General features: G+C 41.9%; 3 protein-coding genes across 3 annotated transcripts; 2 read left to right on the forward strand and 1 right to left on the reverse strand.

The window, feature by feature from the left end:
• Nucleotides 1-93: 93 nt before the first annotated feature.
• Nucleotides 94-4,819, reverse strand: synpo2b (synaptopodin 2b). Its single transcript, XM_037262599.1, has 3 exons — nucleotides 4,588-4,819; nucleotides 2,151-4,039; nucleotides 94-918 (listed from the first exon to the last, which is right to left on the reverse strand). The coding sequence occupies exons 1-3, from the start codon at nucleotides 4,802-4,804 to the stop codon at nucleotides 541-543; spliced, it is 2,484 nt and encodes an 827-aa protein (XP_037118494.1). The 5' UTR covers nucleotides 4,805-4,819; the 3' UTR covers nucleotides 94-540.
• A 2,060-nt stretch (nucleotides 4,820-6,879) lies between these two features.
• Nucleotides 6,880-13,481, forward strand: LOC119121615. The gene is made up of 18 exons (XM_037249411.1): nucleotides 6,880-7,321; nucleotides 7,490-7,593; nucleotides 7,679-7,833; nucleotides 7,905-8,073; nucleotides 8,145-8,268; nucleotides 8,337-8,446; nucleotides 8,818-9,032; nucleotides 9,114-9,222; nucleotides 9,311-9,518; nucleotides 10,587-11,030; nucleotides 11,101-11,204; nucleotides 11,327-11,481; nucleotides 11,580-11,748; nucleotides 11,834-11,957; nucleotides 12,038-12,141; nucleotides 12,219-12,433; nucleotides 12,513-12,621; nucleotides 13,194-13,481. Exons 1-18 carry the CDS (start codon nucleotides 6,947-6,949, stop codon nucleotides 13,402-13,404), a joined length of 3,204 nt encoding a protein of 1,067 aa, XP_037105306.1. The 5' UTR covers nucleotides 6,880-6,946; the 3' UTR covers nucleotides 13,405-13,481.
• A 255-nt stretch (nucleotides 13,482-13,736) lies between these two features.
• LOC119129618 (solute carrier family 22 member 7-like) lies at nucleotides 13,737-16,528 on the forward strand. Its single transcript, XM_037262972.1, has 10 exons — nucleotides 13,737-14,114; nucleotides 14,196-14,299; nucleotides 14,497-14,651; nucleotides 14,730-14,898; nucleotides 15,037-15,160; nucleotides 15,237-15,346; nucleotides 15,599-15,813; nucleotides 15,882-15,990; nucleotides 16,117-16,323; nucleotides 16,397-16,528. The coding sequence occupies exons 1-10, from the start codon at nucleotides 13,737-13,739 to the stop codon at nucleotides 16,440-16,442; spliced, it is 1,617 nt and encodes a 538-aa protein (XP_037118867.1). The 3' UTR covers nucleotides 16,443-16,528.
• Nucleotides 16,529-16,781: the final 253 nt, after the last annotated feature.

The raw sequence follows: 16,781 nt of genomic DNA on the forward strand, positions 1-16,781 counted from the left end.
ACAGAACCACTTTGAGTGATTCTACATTAGTGATGCTTTTACCTCTCAAATGTATTGTTAGGTGTTAGAAAGAACAATAAGTCCACTTTTTTCTCAAGTTTTTAATGCTGTGTGCAAAAGGTGCAAACAAACTGTTTCATTCTCACCAAATGGTTGAGTAGGCATGCAACACACACACACACACCTTTTAAGTTCACTTAACATGCTAACATGAATTAGTACATTTTCACAGTCTCTAATATGAAATTTACTTAAATAGTGGAAAATTGTGTTTTGTGTCCCAAAAGATGCATCGTTGATCAAAAATAGAATTTTGTGAAATGTGTCACAAACAACACCCGAGTGGGGGAACTATTTTTTTCATATCTAAGTGAGTGCACATGTTTTGTATGGAGAAATATCCATCCGTACATTTTACATTGCATTTGTCTTCGTTTGGGTCAAGGGTTAGCTGGGCCTCACCCTTGACTGTTTGCCAGCCACGCACGAGCAACCATTTGAATCTGTGAAAAAAAATCAGTTAACACAATATGCATGTTTTTAAAATGTGGGAGGAAAAAGTAAGGCTGTCGGTTTGTCCCCTGCACATTTCATCCTCATGGGTGCTGAGGTCAAATAAGTCGGGGTCGTGCGACAGTAACCCTCACTCGGAAGCGACACTCTGCGCTTCCATTCCTCCGGAGGCTCGGGCAGGGCCCCTCGGGTCGCCGCGACGTTGACATGTGAGGCGACCAGTGACGAGGCGCTGTGGATTGAGAAGGCGTCGTCCACTGAACCGAAAGGGCTTCTGGACGCAGCCTCCCAGGGTGTGAGTGGCTTGTAGACTGCTCGCCGAGGATGCTTTGTGGCCACTGGTGGCATAGGCCCAGCAGAACGGGAGGGCCTCGGCAGGCTAAGGGAGCGCCTTGTGCCTTGTCCCTGACAAAAAGTACACTGTCAAAATTATGTAGTGTGTGTGTGCGCGCATATATATATATATATATATATATATATATATATATTTTTTTTTAAATATATATATTTATATATATTTATATATATATATATATTTATATATATTTATATATATATATGCGTGTGTGTGTGTGTGTGTGTGTGTCATTTATAAGATTGCAAAGTTGTGTTATTCTGACTTTGAGTTCATATGACAAATAATATTTCGTGTATCTGATCATAGGGACAGAAAGACAGGGAAATGTACACGTACAAGAAAAGTAGCTGGACACAGGAAGAGCACAACACAAGAATGAGAAAAGAGAATTTTAATTGTGCTTAAAATAAGATGTGCATGAAACAGTTCCATATCAGAAAGAGAGACACAAGGAGATCAGACTTTTTTTTTTGAGTCACTAAAGGTAAATTGGCATTCATATTGAACTTCTTTGGCATAAAATGCAAAATGTCTGATGACTTCGGAATGAGATTGAAGGAATTCAAAATTAGATCTAAGAAATGCATGCAGGTGTCTTCAGAACATGCCAAAAAATGAAATATATTTTATCAACACATCCATGTTACTTTTTCCTCAAATAATTCAAAATTCATGAAAAGGTACTGACACCCTTCTACAGTTTGTCATCATTTATAGGTGATATTTAAATATTTATGCTTGTTAAAATAAATAATTGGTGAGCTACAGTAAGCCATTCTTAAGAATCATTCATTATTCTCTTTGACTTGCTTTCAGGAAGATGAGCTAGCAAACCTTGAGGTTTATATTCTGCAGAAGCATGCTCGAGCTCATACTTTGACACGCTGTCAAGTCAAGCATTTTATAGAAGGGGGGGCTGCTTTATCCCCCCAACAACTGTCATCTTAATTGCATCGCCCCGGCACGGCTATTTCTGGAGCTAATTTAGCATCGCAACAGGCCTCCACTGTTTAGTTGTCGCCACCGACTTCTTCGCCGAAAATTTGGGCCGAGGTGCCAATTGAAACGTGCCTCGAGCAATTATAAATGTCGGATTGAAAGATGAAGCTAAGCCGCTATCCCTAGATGGCCGCTGGAGAAGCGTGCTAGCAGCTTGGACGCTAGGTGCCTGCTTGGCGCTTGGCTGACGGCCAGCGTGTTTTTCATCCAAGTGAGCGTCAACCGCGAGAAGCTCAGCCCATTTGGTGTTTTGCCGAGCAGAGGAGTTTGATGAACTTACCGGTCCTGAGGACTTAGCTGAGGACTTAGCCGAGGCCTCTGACTTGCTTTCAAAATCAGGCTCAGAGATATTAGGAGAATCAGAGTGGGCAGATCTTTGTTTGAGTTTCTTGGTAATGTCAAACTTTGATGGAGGTGCTGGTTTGGCGTTGGGGCTTTTAGCAACTGGAAGTACACGATGGTGGAAGAGTGAATGATGTGGCTGATGTTTCATGATATCGAAAGTGTTGATTTGCTTTGGGACTGATTTGGGTGGCGCTGCAGTGGTTTTTTTCGGATTATAAAACGGGGAGTTAAGTGGATTGTAAGATAATGGAGGTGGTGCGCGGACATTGGATGAATATCTCCAGGAGTGGGGTAAGGACATCGTTGGAGAAGGGCATCGTATTTCCGTTGCTGCTGGACCGGCGACAATAAACTTCTCCATTCGGGACTGTCTTTTGGAAAATAACTCTGCGCCTTTTCCTGTCATGGTGCGATCACCATGAGGGTCACCCTGTCTGAAGACTTGACCTTTTGGAGGAGCCGGTGAGATTTTGGATGTGATTGGTTTCATCGGTTTTGGTGGACAAGAGACAACGGAACTTGGTGCGCGGTCTTGCTGGCTCCTGGTCGTTAACTGTGGGGTGAAAGTTGGACGGTACCCTTGTATACTCACGACCGATCTTGGCAGAGGTTTGTTCCAGCGATTTGTGGTCGGCTGAAGACCAGGCTGAGAAGAGGAGCCGACCGACGCCCTGCCAACAGCAGGTGTTTGAATCGTTGCCTGGGCTCGATCCGCTTCCCAGGAGTTGGGCAACTTTTGAGCTTCAGAGATGTGATGGTGCTGTCTCTGGGGTTCTGCGAGATATTTCGTTCGTGAGACTGAACTTCTTGGAGGAATACACGGTTCACTCGGAGGACTTTTTAACCAAGGTGGACATTTTGGATTAATGACAGGCTTTGGTGCCACCGGGGGTGGATTCGGGAGTTTAATGGCTCTGGGTTGCATGAAGTTACAAGCTTCAGCGCCGAGGCTGAAGCAGTCTTCTTCCGACTCCATATAAGCTCTGCTCTCCCGACCGTCCGAGACTTGTTTGGATATCTGTTGCTGTTTGTTAGAGCTTTTACGTCTCATCCCTGGAAAACTGCAGGTCTTGATTGCTGGCACAGATATTCGCTCATCTCTGGAGGCTATGATATCTCCGGTCGGGGACCAAGCTTGTTGGTTTGAGACGATAGGGACGGGTACCTTGAACTCTGGTTTTCTCATTGGAACAGGACCAGCAGGCTTGCTCTGATCAGCCGGACCAACTCGGACCCCTGAAAAGGGTTTCGCTGTCCTGTTTGACACCGAAGATCTTTGCTGGTCCATCTGATGAATATGTCTGTTCATGAAGTTGCCCTGTTCGGAGTGATCAGATATTTTCCTCATGTTGTACCAGTTGTTTGTGTATCCAGGTTCTGACGGTGCTTTGGAGTATAATCCTTTCTTATGGAGCTCTTGCACCGCGACAACTTCATCCATACGTTTACGACGATGCGCAAACATCAAAACTCCCTTTCCTTTTGTCCCGGGAAGAACTTCCATCTCTCGAATACTTTCCCAGTTCACACTTAAATCATGCTGCCGAAGATACACGGAGTATTCTTCTCCAGACTCGGACTCGCTGGATGTTACAAACCCGGTCTCTTGGATTTCTTCCAATCGGTCTGCACTGTTAAACTTACTCTTACCAGTCCCGTAACTTACTAGTGTGTACTTCTTCACCCTCTGCCGGCGTTTTCTGAATAGGAGAGCTCCTTTATTTTGAGGGTTGGGTGCATCAGTCAGAAGGTGAGCAATTTGTTTACATTTAGACTTGGTCTCCTTAACTTGCTTTTGTGATTGGTTTTCATCTTGATCAAGTCCTTAAGCAAAGAAAAAGAAAGAGGATAAACATGTCAATGGAAATGACGTTTTTTTTGTGACTAACTCTTTCGTTACATTTACATTTCGTTTTCGTTGACGGCATCCTTCTGCTACTTTCATATGAAGTCAGCTACTGACAGCTCTTCCATTGCAAAAGCAAGCGCTCTAATAAAAGCATCATATTCACTTACAGCGAACTTAGGGAGGTGTGTCAGGCAAGCAACGGAAGGACCTCACTTTGGACGAAAGGTCGGATGACACCACTGGCCTGACACATGCTGGTGTCCGTCAAATCAGCTTCTGCTGGCCTTACCATTTGATCATATTTTATTCTTATCCCACCATGGCTTGTAAGGCTCTGCATTACCATATCAAAATAACCATCACTCAGATCGTAGTTACTCTTTTAAAAGCGTTTTTTACTTCGACATTTAAATTTTTTTTTTTTTAAATGTACATATTTTAAAGTTGCATAAAAGTAACCAATAATGGGACAGTTTGTATTATCAATGCAACCTATTGAGTAGAAGATCCATATTGTACTTACGTGTACACCTCGCCCCGTGGTTGTCCCGCAGACCTGTGTCAGACTCGGACTTCCACGTCTCTGCCTGCTCAGCACCCTCATCTGAGATTCCAAAGGAGACTGCAACAGGAGGTGCCTCACTGCTCCCTCCTTCTTCTAAAGATTCAACCCCCCTGTTCTCAGTCCCTTGGCGCTGCCTATAACTGGCCCCTTGGGGCTCATCAGTGGCCAGGGTCATTTGAGGATCAGATCCGAGGGAGGAGGAAGATGAACGTAAGAGTGGCCTTGGGAGGTGTCCACTGTAAAGTTCATGGCACTCTGATTTTGAAAACAGTGATATTGGAGAGGTTTCAATAGTGGTCATCTTTCTCGGTTCGTAAATTTCCTCTTCCTCCTCAACCCCGCTCTCGTCATAGTGTTGCTCAAGAATCGATTTTGAGTGTCGTGATTCTAAAAATCTCGGGCGCTCTTCATCAGACTCATCTTCATCAGATTCAGGGAGACCACATCCTTGGAAATCATCCAACCGAGAGACAGAGGCATCCGTGTTTTCGGAGTCCTCAGCTTCTGGTTCCATTTCCGATTCACTTGCAAAGTCCTCAGCGTCTCCAGTGATACCTTGGTTGGAAGACAAACACCTCTTTAAATTCCTAAGTTTAAGATATTGAAAGATTTCTAGATGAGTAATTGTTGCATCACACGTCTTACAGAGTACCACTTTGCTTTTTGCACTTTGATTCAAGCTGTAAATGGAATGGTATGTAATATCATGAGGAAAACAGCCTCCACCTTCCAAGTGAACAAGAATTAGATGGATGCACTCCAAGTTCTCTTGTTTATAAAGGGAGGGTTGCTGTCACCTTAACAAGTGTGGCAGCAGCAACATTTCCATTTATGACTGTTTCATATATTGAGGAAATGAGCCGACAGCTTTTGGGGTTATAAAATGCCAATATATTTTCTAACTGAATAAAAAAAACGGTCACATTGGTTTAGTAGAAAAGCAATTCTTCAAGACAATCTCGTCATGACATTGTCATGCCGTCACCACAAAGTGGTATCATAGTTGTGGTTATTTTGGAGGGGGGGGGGGGGTGAGCCTAATTCAACAGAAGATATACAGGCTCTTCTGTAGAGCTCTCTTCTCACTTGGTTCCACTTCATGTTACCACCTTTGGTGCAGCAAGAAGTTCTGCTTCCAAGTAAGGCATTAACTTTGTTACCATGGACTGTCTCCATGACAACAGGACGTCGACACCTTTGAAAGAATTACTGATCTCTTGCTCCGAGACATGACCCCCTTCAGGACTGACCTCGAGCTGATTAGATGTTTCCATTGTATTGCCTCAGCCAAGGAGTTGATGTGATGTATGTCTTGTATGGATATGTTTGGAGTTGGGAGGTACTTATAGAGTAGCCTTGTCTAGGTAAACTTATTTTGTCTTCCCCTAGTTAAGCACTTGTGTCATTGAAGCACAATTGAACACAATTAACACTCATACAGATTTGTCTTTAAATAAATAGCAGTTTGCTTTTTTTAGTAAACAAGCAGAATCTTTACTTACTATAATTATGTGTAAGTCTGTATATACAAAAGAAACCACCAGATGCTTATTAAGATATTTTAGGTAGATGAAATGAATTAAGTCAACTTACATAGTTCATAGTCCCTTTTTTCATCCATGAAATGAGTCCTTTTCTCCGATTCATTGAGATCCAGCTTTGTACTTTTTATTCCCTTTTTTTTTCCAGGTCCCAAGATGAAAAATTAGAATCCAAGCAGAGAAGAGACAAATTAGAGTGAATTATAGGTGTTTGGGTCAAGCACCAACTGTCTGGAATGCCGCTTTGCTCCTTCTCTACTCTATTTAAAGAGCAAGAAGAGGTGTCCATGCTCTCTTGGACACAGCTGACTTAGCATCTCACATGGTTGCAGTAAGGAAAGCTCATGCCCTCGACAATAGCTTAGATAGATTTAAAAGATATTAACATTGAATTAAAAGGAGATTATAACCTTTGTGAATGTGTAACAATGGTCCTAAATCATTAATTTGATGAAAACAATAATTGTATTGCTTTGTCTTCTATTGCCTCATTGTCTTGTGGCGTTCCACAGGGGTCAACTTGGGGGCCACTGATGTTTAAGTGTATTCTGGGTTTCATCTTTAGAAGGCATATTTGCCTTTCTGGATGAGTTGAGGGTGTGTCACACAGCAGTTAAGACGGCCTGCACTAACCACACGTCACAAGAATGCAGACAAAACAGTTAAAATGTCTTTAATTATTAACATCACAATGATAAGTTTGACCTTGCACAGAGCAGAGCACTCTTCACTTCTGCTTTGGAAGTTCATCTTGGTGACTCTGGAAGTTATCCAAAATGAAATTCGACAACATACTTTCAGAAATAGGTGGCGTTGGAAAATTTCAAATTAAATTAATCTTGATCCAGGTCCTATCTCGAATCACGGTACCGTGTCACTTCCTGCTCAATAACTTCATGGCCGGGGTTCCCGTTCACCACTGCGATATCAGCACTCTGGATAACTTAAACATCTCCTCGAATTTAACTTTGGAACAGAAGCTGACCGTTAATATTCCGACAGAGACAGACGGGACTCTGAGCTCCTGTATGATGTTTTCCGAGCCTCGATATCCAAACTTGTTGAACAGCAGTGAGGAGTCATCGGTTGTTCAGTGTCAAAACGGATGGGTATACGACAAAACCTATTTTAAATCGACAATAGCAACAGAGGTAAGTTAATTTTTTTTTAATTTGATAGGAAAAAGGAAAGTGAGCCTAGATATATTAGTGATTATTTTAGAATTAATTCTGCTATGGTAATTAGCTGTCTTAATAGCATTCCTACAACTAATTCAATTACAGTATAGCAAAGTCTTTTTATTTTTTATTTCTTCACAGTGGGATCTTGTGTGCAGCAGGAAAGGTATGAACAAAGCAACAGCCACCATCTTCTTCATTGGTGTTATGTTAGGAGCGCCTTTGTTTGGATTTCTTAGTGACAGGTAGCTGGAATTAAATTCTTGTATCATAGAAACAAACCTGTTGTCTTGCAATAAATAAAGAGTGTGATTTTTTTTTTCTAACCAGATTTGGCAGGCGCCGGCTGCTCTTGGTATCCTATCTGACAACTATGACATTTGCCGTCCTAAGTGCGCTCTCCCCGTCCTATGCAATGTTTGGAGTTATGCGTTTTTTCACTGGGATGTCCATTGCTGGAATAAGTATCATCTCAATTGTTCTAAGTATGTAAAGTCACTTTTTTTTTCTTCAAGGTGAAATATTGAACCACGTTGGCTGAGATGTATTTTCCCAGATTTAGAGTGGCTGGGCGTAGAACAGAGGACACTCTATGGTATCATCTTCAGCCTTGATTGGACACTTGGAAGCTGCATTTTGGTTGGAATGGCATATTTTGTAAATGAGTGGAGGTTGCTCATTCTGGCCGTGACCTCGCCCTTGATATTGGCCCTGGTTGCTTGGAGGTATTCAAGGGTCAGATCGTCCTGATGTGTGTCGAAATACTTTGGAGGTAACACCGCATTTTTATGTCCAGGTGGCTTCCAGAGTCTGGAAGGTGGCTTGTGGCTAAAGGAAAGATCGATGATGCCCATTATTACATCAATCAATGTGCAGAAATGAACAACAGATGCAAATGCATGGCCAATATCACGCCCAGGGTTTGTTCGTTTTTGCTTCGGTTCAATCAGGTGACCGTGATGGAATTGTTTGTGTATTTGCTTTACAGGCATTATTGGAATCGGTCGAATCCCACACCGATGACAGGAAGTACACTTTTATTGATCTTTTCAAAACGGCGAGTTTAAGGAAACTCGGCATATGCCTTGGGATTGTATGGTAAGGTTTAAAAGAACGGGTGATGATTATGTACTTTACTTTGTCGCTAAGTAATTCTTTGATCTTGCAGGTAAATCAAAAACTAATTACATAGCAGGAGCTCAAAGGTTGCACCTTTGTTGAAATATTAAAACTGTTAGTTTAACATTTGTAGGAGCACAAATTAAATAGTGTTAAATAGTGAGCGTTAAAGGAGAGGTTATGTAGATTTCTGAACTTTGGACAGAGCCAGACTCCGGCTAATCAATGTCTGACTTACCGCATAAATGTCATTTTGTTATTGATTGTATAAAAAAAAAGCTAAACTTTTGAAAGCTATGGAGCTTCAGGGTGGAGTTTCTATTTTTGAATTGGTCTGTTTCTTCTTTCAGGTTTGGCGTAGCGTTTACTTACTATGGAATAAGTCTCAACATCACTGGGTTTGGATTAAACCTGTACCTCACTCACTTTGTATTTTTATCAATTGAAGTACCAATGAAGATTGCCATTTATTTCCTATTGGAAAAAATTGGGAGAAGCCCAGCTCAGAGCGGGACAATGCTGTCAACTGGTCTCTTCCTTTTCATCAACATGTTTGTCTCAAAAGGTTTCTGCTTCTTACATTCTGGGTTAACGGAGGAACTTACCTACAATGTATCTTCTGACAAAATGTTTAAACATCCTTCAGATAAGTGGATCGTTCGTACGATTATCGGAGTTCTAGGAAAAGCCGTGTCGGAAGCATCGTTCACAATCATATTCTTCTACACGATTGAGCTCTATCCCACAGTTATACGGTTAGTCAGTAACAAGCTTAGTCAACCATTTTTACTGTTCCAATCTGGTGTTGCCTGACATGAACCATTTTTTTTTTCTATCATCCAGACAGAACGGTCTTGGCTATACTTCCTTTGTAGCCCGACTAGCTGTGTCCATATCTCCACTGATCATGCTTCTTGAAGATATGTGGCCTCTCCTACCACCTATGACTTATTGCGCAACGGCGGTTGTGCCTGGTTTAGTGGCCATATTCCTGCCTGAAACTAATAATACCAGAATGCCTGAGTTCATAGAGGACCTTGACATACCAAGGTAAAGTGGAAAACAAGCATTGCCGCTGATTTTTCACGGTTAGCTTGGCTCAGCTTGACTCACTCGCAAAAGTTTTCTTTTAGTATGGCAAGGCACTTTTATTTAGCTACTGGTCAGTCTAGCATGCTAAGGTGATAACACACGGGTCCACCACGTCGTTGTAATGTTTAATAATAATAATAATAAATGTTATTTGTAAAGCGCTTTTCATAAAAGAATCTCAAAGTGCTACAGAAATAAGACTAGCAATAAAAACAAACAAGAAACCAGAATAAAGGAAAAATAATGAAAATAGCTAGAAATGACAACAAAATAAACAAACATGCTAACGTTAGCATCCCTTGCTACTGTGTTGTTCAAGACACTGCTGTACTACCCAAGTAATGTGTTATACCGGTTTGCATTTTTTTTTTTTATTTGAACACTTATTTGAAAATAGTTTTTCCTGGATTAAATGACTAATCTGACATTTTTATACATTACAGGGAAAAAATAACAAGGGGGAAGACAATCTAATGAAGAAAAGAATAAACTGATGTATCCTGGCCATACTCTACTCAGCCTAAACGAAAAGGCAAAGAATTGTGGAGCTTCAAAAGTATTTGGCAATAAAGTTTGAAGAAAAAATAATTCAGCTGTTTGTATGACTGGCATTAGGGGGGTTAAGATAGACCGAAGATAAAGTTGCTGTTATACTTTTCAATTCATCAAACAAACTGTAACAAACTACAGCACAATACAAGCACATTCAATGATGACCTTCTGATGACCTCACACCAAACCTTTAGCTAATTGATAGCCAACCAAGTATATAGTATCATTTGCTGATTTTCATGTCATTCACCAAACTAAGTATGTAAATCAACTGTGACTCGTGACGGATTCAACTTCCTGGTGAATAATAACAGATGAAAGGTTCTCTCTCAAGTAAATTATTACATTTTTGGTTCAAAGCACAAGTAGGTTAACGAAAGCGCAAACTAGCAAGCGTGTTCTTGTAATGTATAATTTCAGACTGCTCTCAATATCTCACCATGCTGTCACAGATCGCTAAAATATCCATTAACTAGGGCTACAAGACTTTTCCCGTTTTCTCTGTGCCTCGCTCCGCATTACCAGTCCAACTTTCGCGATGAAGTTTGATGACATTTTAGCAGAAGTGAAAGGCTTCGGGCCGTTTCAGTATAGACTAATCCTAGCGTTGGCGATTCCTCGTCTGGTTTTGCCTTTTCAATTTCTACTGAATAATTTCATTGCGTATATTCCTTTTCACCACTGCAACATCAGTGCTTTAGATGATGGAGATGTTTTTAGAAATCTCTCCAGTGAGGAAAGGCTCATAGTGAGTATTCCGGTCGAGGATGACGGGAGTTTGAGCTCTTGTCAGATGTTTGCACAGCCTCAATATCATCTGCTACTGAATTCCTCCGACACGGCAGTTTTGCCGACGGTACTTTGTCAGAATGGATGGGTGTATGATACTTCCACCATGAAGTCTACTCTGGCCACAGAGGTGAGTTGGTCCTCAATTTCTCTGTAAATCATCAGATAAATATTTAATTTTGAATCGATTGGCTCTTCAGTGGGATCTGGTTTGTGAGCGAAAGAGAGTGAACAAATCCACAGCCAGTATTTTCTTCTTGGGCGTCATGTTTGGAGCAGCAATCTTTGGCTATCTCAGTGACAGGTCCTTATATTTATTTATATTTTTTTGCACTTTCAGCTATCAGTCGGAAGGCAATCCAAAATGTTAGCATGACAGACATTGTTTTAGTCTTTCTTTTAATTCCATGTTTTTTTTTCCGGCAGATTTGGCAGGAAAAATATGCTGTTGCTCTCTTTTGTGATGACCGTATTTTTCGGATTCGGAAGTGCTCTATCGACTAATTTCGCCATATTTGCAGTCATGAGATTCTTTACTGGCTTTGGAGCTTCTGGAGTCAGCATTGTTAGCGTGGTTTTGTGTGAGTTATATTTTACATGCAACTAGTAAATCAAACAAGCAACTGAACTTGATTTAACGACAACCTAGAACAATCGATGTAATGATCTCTCCTCGTAGGTATCGAATGGGCCGACATCAAGCATCGGTCTTTCGTGCTCATTTTATTAAGCTTGGACTGGAGTTTGGGAAGTTCGCTGCTTGGTGCGCTCGCCTATTTCGTGAATGATTGGAGGTATCTGATAGCGGCGGCAACCAGCCCGCTCTTGCCGGCCATCATTTATTGGTGGTAAGGAAAAAGTATCGAATTATTTCTGAACGTTATGATGATGGTTGTGAATATTGTGACTGATAATTAATTGGTGTGTGTACAGGTGGCTTCCAGAGTCCGCTAGATGGCTGGTGAGCCAAGGAAAGTGTAACCCCGCCTTTTTTTATCTAACCAAGTGTGCAATAGTAAACGACAGAAAGCAGTTTATAGATGACCTAAGACCTGAGGTGCCAAACTCTTATTGGTGAATTAGTCGGAACTTTTTTTTTATGTCTTGTAGTCAATTGAGCTCTCCTATCTGCTGCAGGATTTGTTAAAAAGAGTTGAAAATGAAAAAGGGAAATATTCAATGTTGGATCTTGTGAGGACTCCGATGTTGAGGAGACTGACTCTAATTGCCGGCACTGTGTGGTATGACTCAATTTGACAAGATCGGACAGTATTGGAAACATTTCACATTGCAGATCAATCTCTTCTCCCGTTGATAGGTTTGGAGTAGCCTGCAGTTACTACGGCATCGGTTTGAATATCTCTGCATTCGGCATAAACATTTTCGTCACGCAGTTGATCTACGGCGTCAGTGAAATACCCGCCAAACTTTTCTGCCTTTTTTCAATTAACAAACTCGGCCGAAAAATGAATCAGAGTGGAGGACTTCTTCTGACTGGATTGTGTTTGTTTTGCAACATATTTATCCCACCTGGTAAGTGACAAGAGTGCGAGAAGTTGGAAGATCTACTCACCGGGCTGAGAAATGTGTTTCTCGGATATCTTTGTTTCAGATATGGCAGTGTGTCGGACAGCATTGGGGGCACTGGGCAAGATGTTTTCCGAAGCAGCTTTTACAGTTTTGTATTTGTACACAACAGAACTCTATCCGACTGTATTGAGGTCAGTAACACACAATGAGCAGAGATTTATGCGTGCCAACACTTTTTGGTCCCGTATTTTCCGCACTATAAGGCGCACTGGATTATAAGGCGCACCTTCAATGAATGGCCCTTTAAAACGTTTTCCATATATAAGGCGCACCGGATTATAAGGCGCACCTTCAATGACTGGCCCATTTTAAAACTTTGTCGATATATAAGATATATACATTTAGCCCGCGGGCTGGACTTTGGACACGCCTGCTGTAGTGGCTCAATATTGGTCCATATATAAGGCGCACCCGATTATAAGGCGCACTGTCAGCTTTTGAGAATATTGGAGGTTTTTAGGTGCGCCTTATAGTGCAGAAAATACGGTACACAAAGCAAATGACACTACGGGTTCTTAAAAAAGATTAAAAGATTAAAGTCCCAATGATCGTCACACACACACCTGGGTGTGGTGAAATTTGTCCTCTGCATTTAACCCATCCCCGTGTGATTTTAATCCATCCCCTGGGGGAGAGGGGAGCAGTGAGCAGCAGCGGTGCCGCGCTCGGGAATCAGTTGGTGATCTTATTTGTTCTGTGACAGACAAAATGGTTTCGGCTGCTGTTCTTTCCTCGCCCGTCTCGGTGTGGCAATTTCACCCTTGGTGGCTCTTCTTGAGGAAGTGTGGGTCAGTTTACCCAGACTGGTGTTTGCCGTGATGGCTTTAGGTGTTGGGTTGTTAACCCTCCTCCTTCCCGAGACAAATAACGCCCGGCTCCCAGAGACAATCGAAGATGTGGAGCTGAGGAAGTAATTGGACATATCTAACAAAACATCTGTAGATCACGCAACACAATGTATTGTATGATTCAATAAAGATTCTCAAAAAAATCAGTTTGTACGGTTCTACATGTGGCTGAAAAAATTTAACTATGTTAGCATCTAGCAGATTTTTGCTGAGCTTGAGCTTTCTGACATTGTTACTGTTCTTCAGCTGAAAATGTGCATCCATAACACAGTAAGCTCTGGATTCAAAGTTTAACTTGTCACTAAATATTAACTACCCAACAACCAGGACAAAAAAATAAAAAGCTCTTCCAAAGTCAGAAGGGGGATGATCATTTTTTGTAGACAGGAACTTTCAAGATGAAGTTTGACGACTTGTTAAGGCAACTGAACGGTTTGGGGAAATTTCAATTCCGGCTTATTTTATTAGTAGTTATTCCTCGCGCCACTTTGCCGTTTCATTTTCTGTTGAATAACTTCACCGGGTTCATTCCTTCTCATCACTGCAACATCAGCGGTTTAGATGACGGAGGTGTTTTTGGGAATCTCTCCGATGAGCAAAGACTAACTATCAGTGTTCCAGTTCAGGATGATGGGACTCCAAGTTCCTGTCTGATGTTTACTGAGCCTCAGTATCATCTTTTGATGAACTCCTCCAACACAACTGGGCTACCTGTAGTTTGTCAGAATGGATGGGTTTTCGATACGTCCGTCGTCAAGTCTACCGTGGCAACAGAGGTGAGTTGGATCTACGGACGGAGCTTTTAAAAATGTATCAACTGGCTCCACCATACATTACTGGCTGTCTTCATACATCAGTGGAATTTGGTTTGCGAGAGACGGAGACTAAACAGAGCCACCACCACCATCTTTTTCGGGGGGGTCATGCTTGGAGCTGCAGTGCTTGGCACACTTAGTGACAGGTCGGTATGACTTCCATGATGTTCTGGTGCTAAAGTTTTAAAAAGAATTAATGTTTTGTGTTAAAACAACTACAGTTGTGCCTTTGTAATGTCTGCTTTGCTTAATGCTAAGAAACCATGCAAAGTTTCATTGACATGCTCTCGATTAGTTTACGAAGCAAATTATCTTCTGTTAACTACAATATATCATTTTGCAGGCTTGGCAGAAAACCAGCGCTCTTGGTGTCCTACGTGACGACAGTAGTTTTCGGATTGGCAAGTGCCCTGTCTTCTAATTTCCCCATGTTTGCAGTCATGAGGTTCTTTACGGGATTTGGGTCCTCTGGGCTTATTATGATCACCATGGTCCTGTGTAAGTGTCGAGATGGTATTATAAACAATGTCAGTCAACTTTTGGGCTGCTAATGAGTTTCTTTTTTTTACATTGTAGGTTTAGAATGGACGGACCATAGGCACAGATGGACAGTGGCTATTTTCTTAGGCTTGGATTGGTGTTTGAATACCATGACGTTCGCTGCCGTGGCCTATTTTGTGACTGAGTGGAGGTACCTGACCGCTGTAGGAAACATCCCAGTCTTGTTAGCAATCATTTCTTGGTGGTAAGGAAAAATATAATCCTCAGTAAGCAAATAAGCGTAAAACGCAAAAGTGGAAGTACAATGAATGAAGGTACTGAAAAAAGACAATGATAAATAAATGTTCTGTGTTGTTCATAAGATCTTTTTTTTTTGTCTCAGGTGGCTCCCAGAATCAGCTCGATGGCTTTTATCCCATGGAAAGGTCAACCGCACTTATTTTTACTTAAGGAAGTGTGCTCAGGTCAACTGCAGAGAGCAATTCCTGGATCACCTCAATCCTGAGGTGCAGACTTGCTTGATTCTTTGCAAATAAATTAACCGTAAATGTCGTAAATGTTTTTTTTTTTTTTGCTTTGCAGACTTTGTCCAAAGTAATAGTGGTGGAAAATGAGAACAAGAAATATTCTGCTTTGGATTTGGTGAGGACCCCCCGGATGAGGAGAACAGCTATGCTTACCGGCATTGCGTGGTACAGTCGACAAAACTTTGTATCCTGAAATAATGATAGCCAGCTGTAGCTGTGGGGAAAGTATTACAAAAAAAACAATGAGCAATGTTCTCTGTGCCCCCCGCTCGTTTAAACACAGTGTGTTTGTCAAATAGGAATTTATCCACCCATTTTTATCCACCTCAGGGGGTGGCCATTTTGCCATTTGCTGTTTACTGAAGCTGTTGCTCAGTTGACTGAGTTAAAGATTGTTCGCTGACGCTGTCGTTACAGGTTCGGCATGTCCTGCTGTTACTACGGAATCAGCTTCAACGTGTCTGGATTTGGCGTGAACATGTACCTGACGCAATTTATCCACGGTGCCATTGAACTGCCCGCCAAATTCCTCGTCTTTTTTACTCTAAACAAAGTAGGGCGACGCTTGAGTCAAGGCGGAGCAATTTTTGTCAGCGGGCTGTGTCTGTTGCTCACCCTGTTCATCCCGCTCGGTAGGCTTTGTGCAAAAGGGTTTTTCAGAACAACTGAGCTTTGAGGGACCATTCCATCTTCTTTTCAGATAAGGGCGCCTATGTGACAGCTGTGGCCGCATTGGGCAAGATGTTTGCCCAAGCAGCTTTTACCGTTGCCTTTCTGTATGTGACAGAACTCTATCCTACAGTCATGAGGTCAGTAAGGTACACCTTGGAGTCTTTTCCAACTATTTCTAGGGAACAGCCATTCTCTCCGATGAATTAACGTGTTGAGGTAAAACTGTGTTTTTGTTTTGGTCAAATGTTTTTATGTTAACTCAGGCAAAACGGGATGGGCCTCTGCAACTTCATGGCCCGTTTGGGTGCAGGCCTAAGCCCACTGATCTATTTCCTCGAAGACGTGTGGGTCGGCTTGCCGAATGTCGTCTTTTGTGTCTCGGCTTTAACCGCCGGGTTGTCTACTTGTTTGCTTAAAGAAACCGCAAATACACATCTACCGGAAACCATCGAGGACGTGGAACAATCGAGGTGATGAACTTCAAGTTTTCAATGCATCACTCAAGGTCACCATCAGTTATTCAATGTAGACTTTGTGTTTTAGAACATGGCAAACAGAAACGGCAAACAGGGACAAACTAACAGGATAACAGGAACTAACAGGATAACAGGAACAGGCAGCCACTAACCTGCAGCGACTAACATGCAGCAACTAACAAAAAAGCAATAGTTGGTTCTCTGGAGTGCATGTTCATTCATCAAGTATAAAATTAAACAACCAAATGAAAATGTGTCTGGAAGCAAGCCCGTCTGCATTTTTACCACTGTTATGGAATAACTTCCCCTTTCTTTCCTTTCTGTCTCTCCTTCACTACTACATGCAATATCCTTGTTACCCACTAGAGAGCGCCATTTGAACATTTATCACTAAAACCTCTGATGGGTTTAAGGCTGAATAGACCATCAAGTGAAATAACATAAAAGACCAA

The sequence above is a fragment of the Syngnathus acus genome, chromosome 1 (genome assembly GCF_901709675.1).
Source record: "Syngnathus acus chromosome 1, fSynAcu1.2, whole genome shotgun sequence".
Classification (NCBI taxonomy): Eukaryota; Metazoa; Chordata; class Actinopteri; order Syngnathiformes; family Syngnathidae; genus Syngnathus; species Syngnathus acus.

Excerpts from the sequence above, each read along its gene's own strand:
- LOC119129618 (XM_037262972.1), top strand. The coding sequence starts at position 13,737 with ATGAAGTTTGACGACTTGTTAAGGCAACTGAACGGTTTGGGGAAATTT. Across the intron at positions 14,899-15,036 it reads TTAGCAATCATTTCTTGGTG|GTGGCTCCCAGAATCAGCTC; the intron begins GTAAGGAAAAAT and ends TTTTTGTCTCAG. Across the intron at positions 15,991-16,116 it reads CTCTATCCTACAGTCATGAG|GCAAAACGGGATGGGCCTCT; the intron begins GTCAGTAAGGTA and ends ATGTTAACTCAG.
- synpo2b (XM_037262599.1), bottom strand. The coding sequence starts at position 4,804 with ATGACCCTGGCCACTGATGAGCCCCAAGGGGCCAGTTATAGGCAGCGC. Across the intron at positions 4,040-4,587 it reads CCACGGGGCGAGGTGTACAC|GACTTGATCAAGATGAAAAC; the intron begins GTAAGTACAATA and ends TCTTTGCTTAAG. Across the intron at positions 919-2,150 it reads CAGCTAAGTCCTCAGGACCG|GGACAAGGCACAAGGCGCTC; the intron begins GTAAGTTCATCA and ends ACTTTTTGTCAG.
- LOC119121615 (XM_037249411.1), top strand. The coding sequence starts at position 6,947 with ATGAAATTCGACAACATACTTTCAGAAATAGGTGGCGTTGGAAAATTT. Across the intron at positions 11,749-11,833 it reads CCGGCCATCATTTATTGGTG|GTGGCTTCCAGAGTCCGCTA; the intron begins GTAAGGAAAAAG and ends GTGTGTGTACAG. Across the intron at positions 12,142-12,218 it reads CTAATTGCCGGCACTGTGTG|GTTTGGAGTAGCCTGCAGTT; the intron begins GTATGACTCAAT and ends TCCCGTTGATAG.